The following is a 2,954-nucleotide window of genomic DNA, read 5'->3' as shown; positions in this document are numbered from 1 at the left end:
AGAAGTTGACATGGAAAGCTTTTATATTGCATGTGAAAAATAAGGTATCTAAAAGTGTATTCATTTTGAACAAGGTAAAATACAGTTTCCCGTACAATACAATCAATGAGAATGTTATATTGCTCAATTAATCTACTTTATTTCAATTATTGTGCATAAACATGGGGAACTACATATCACAGCAACATAATGCATTTATTTATTTCACTGAAAAGAGCAATTTGTGTTATTTTTAAAGCAAAATACAAAGACCACACAAATCCACTCTTCATTAGGGTCAGGATTATTACAACTAAAAGACATTGTAGAATTGCATACTCTACTAGTGATGTTCGAAGCTAGAAATAAAGTTCTTCCGAAGGACTTACAAAAGTTATTCGCGTTCACGTCTGAAGATGAGAATCCCAGAAGGCCGTATGACTTTAAAACATCTAAGAGCACGAACACATTTGAAACAAATGCTTGTCTGTTGCTGATGTGAAAGCACAAAATTCTCTAAAGAAAGACTTCAAAAGTTGCAAGAATATTTTTGAATTGAAAAAGAGTTACAAAAAGAGACAACTGGCATTATATCAAACTGGATTTTGATTGGGCGTGTCATCGTGAAAATGCTTAAACGAAAATTAAAAAGTAAGTTGGAGTTCGGGTGTTGGTGGAGGGAACAGTGATAAGGTCATCTAATATAATTGGTGTTAAAAAAGGGGGCAGATAAATACAACAATATTATTCTTCCATCTGCTCCTTTCTGATCATGGAAATGTATGAGAAACAAAACAAACAATGAAAGTGTGAACTGTACGTGGCTTGTAAATATGCATGTTCATGAAAGGAATAAAAAATAAATGATGATGATGATAACTTTACTTAGTTCATGGAATTGTTCAGTTCTATAATGCAAATGTGCTGGTGGCAAAATAATGAGAATGTTGTGTTAAAGACATAGGAGACGTATATTTCTGCTCTAATTAAGACAATTGTGTGTTTATTTTAAATGTTTTTATTTTTTATAAATGTCTGTAAAGATAATGTCAATGAGGGGTTTTTAATCACTGCTATGTTGAAATTGTAACTAATATTGATACTGTTGTTGATAATATTCATTTTTGTTTCACTACTTTTGGATTGTTTTGTGTCATGTTTGTGTCTCCTCTCAATTGCTCTTTTGATTGCTATTCTGAATGTTGCTGGGCCGGGTTTGGTTTTGGAATTGTTATTGCATTATTATAAAAAGGGACAAGCGGTAGGAAATGGATGGATGGTATTGTTGTGTATTGTTTTGTTGGGTCGATAAAAAATAAAATAAAAATAGAAAAGACAATTGTGTCTGAGATGTGTGGTTTATATTTAGTTTACTTACAACAATTAGCGGTAAATGTCAGCTATTGTTGTCCGTTGTCATTAAAAAAAATGTGGAAATAGATTTTTCGCCGCGTGTGCGTTGCATTAGCTAAATAGCGAGAAAAACATAATTAAATAAATTATCCTCGGCTTGCCGCGTCGAAGGCCTTTGGAACGCATTCAGTATTAGTTATAAGGCTTAACCATATGACTCAAACACGTGAATAAAAAGTACCAACCCAGCGGGAGCAACTGTGAAGGATTCGTCGTTTGCGTGGCCGCCATGTTGGATGTGACTGCCAGACACGAGCAGTCGATTCAAGAAGGACGGATGTTAAGGCTAAAGCAATCGATTTTCTGACTATCACATCTTTACGTGTTGAATATAGTGCCAATATCACGGTATGCTTGTTTACAGTAGTAAAATAATTGTACAATTTATGTAAAATAATTCGACCCGATGTGTTTCACGTGACTCGGCAGTTTATTTTTATTTTTTTAATTTTGCAAATCTTTATTTATAAATTGCAACATTTACAAACAATTGAGAAACAATAATAATCAAAATAAGTACAAAAACAGAATAATTACAACAAACCTTTTTGTAATTAGGATTTTTTTTTTGAAGAAGAAGAAGAATTGTATTTTGAAATATAAAAAAATTAAGCTGAAAATAAAAAATATTTCAGTGTCAAAAAACAATAACTACATCCAAAACACCGTTTAATTTGTATTCTATTCTACAACAAAATAAAATAACTAGTCAGCAAAAACAAAAAACAATAAATATTGACCTCCGGTTCTCGTGTCAGAGATCCGTTTTTGGTCAGATTTCCGACACGAGAACCGGAAGTCAACGATTAGTAGGCCAGTAGTTGTTGTTTTTTTAAACCTTTATTTATAAATTTCAACATTTACAAACAGTTGAGAAATATAAATAATCAAAATAAGTACAACAACAGAATAATTACATTTAATTGTAATTATTTTATATTTTTTTGAAGAATAATTTTATTTTGAAATATTAAAAAAATTAAGCTGAAAATAAAAAATATTTAAGTGTCAAAAAACAATAAGTACATCCAAAACACCGTTTAATTTGTATTCTATTCGACAAAAAAATAAAATAACTAGTCAGCAAAAACAAAAACAATAAATATTGACCTCCGGTTCTAGTGTCAGAGATCCGTTTTTGGTCAGATTTCCGACACGAGAACCGGAAGTCAACCATTAGTAGGGCAGTAGTTGTTTTTTTTTCAAACCTTTATTTATAAATTTCAACATTTACAAACAGTTGAGAAATAATAATCAAAGTAAGTACAAAAACAGTACAAAACAGTGCCAGGGTGACTTGGCAGTTTTTTGTGGTCAACTATGACGTACGACGTAAATCATTCAGCTCCAGAGAGTGTATGGTTGGCTCAAGATGGTTCAACGCTCGGCTGACAAACTGAAGATAACGCAGCACAGCTACCAGACCCAACAAAAAAATGATTTGTCTAAACAATTGATGGATTATTTATTGTTATAGAGACCAGACACGAGCGATTGAATCGTCTTAATGAGTTATTTGATTTCCAAACTGTCGTGTGGGCAGGAAGCGGAAGTGCGCGGCG

The 2,954-nt window shown here is 32.3% G+C and overlaps 1 protein-coding gene across 1 annotated transcript in view; it reads right to left on the bottom strand.

Moving 5' to 3' along the window:
• lsm5 (LSM5 homolog, U6 small nuclear RNA and mRNA degradation associated) overlaps positions 1 to 1,713 on the bottom strand; it is a 6,384-nt gene extending 4,671 nt beyond the window's left edge. The window contains exon 1 of the mRNA XM_062020708.1: positions 1,578 to 1,713. Within this exon, the coding sequence (XP_061876692.1) occupies positions 1,578 to 1,623 (46 nt within the window). The 5' untranslated portion in view covers positions 1,624 to 1,713. The remainder of the gene's footprint in view (positions 1 to 1,577) is intronic.
• Between the last annotated feature and the right edge of the window lie 1,241 nt (positions 1,714 to 2,954).

Source organism: Entelurus aequoreus, linkage group LG15, assembly GCF_033978785.1.
Source record: "Entelurus aequoreus isolate RoL-2023_Sb linkage group LG15, RoL_Eaeq_v1.1, whole genome shotgun sequence".
Lineage (NCBI taxonomy): Eukaryota > Metazoa > Chordata > Actinopteri > Syngnathiformes > Syngnathidae > Entelurus > Entelurus aequoreus.
Note: the sequence above shows the minus strand (reverse complement) of the source record. Positions and strands in the feature narration are given on the sequence as shown.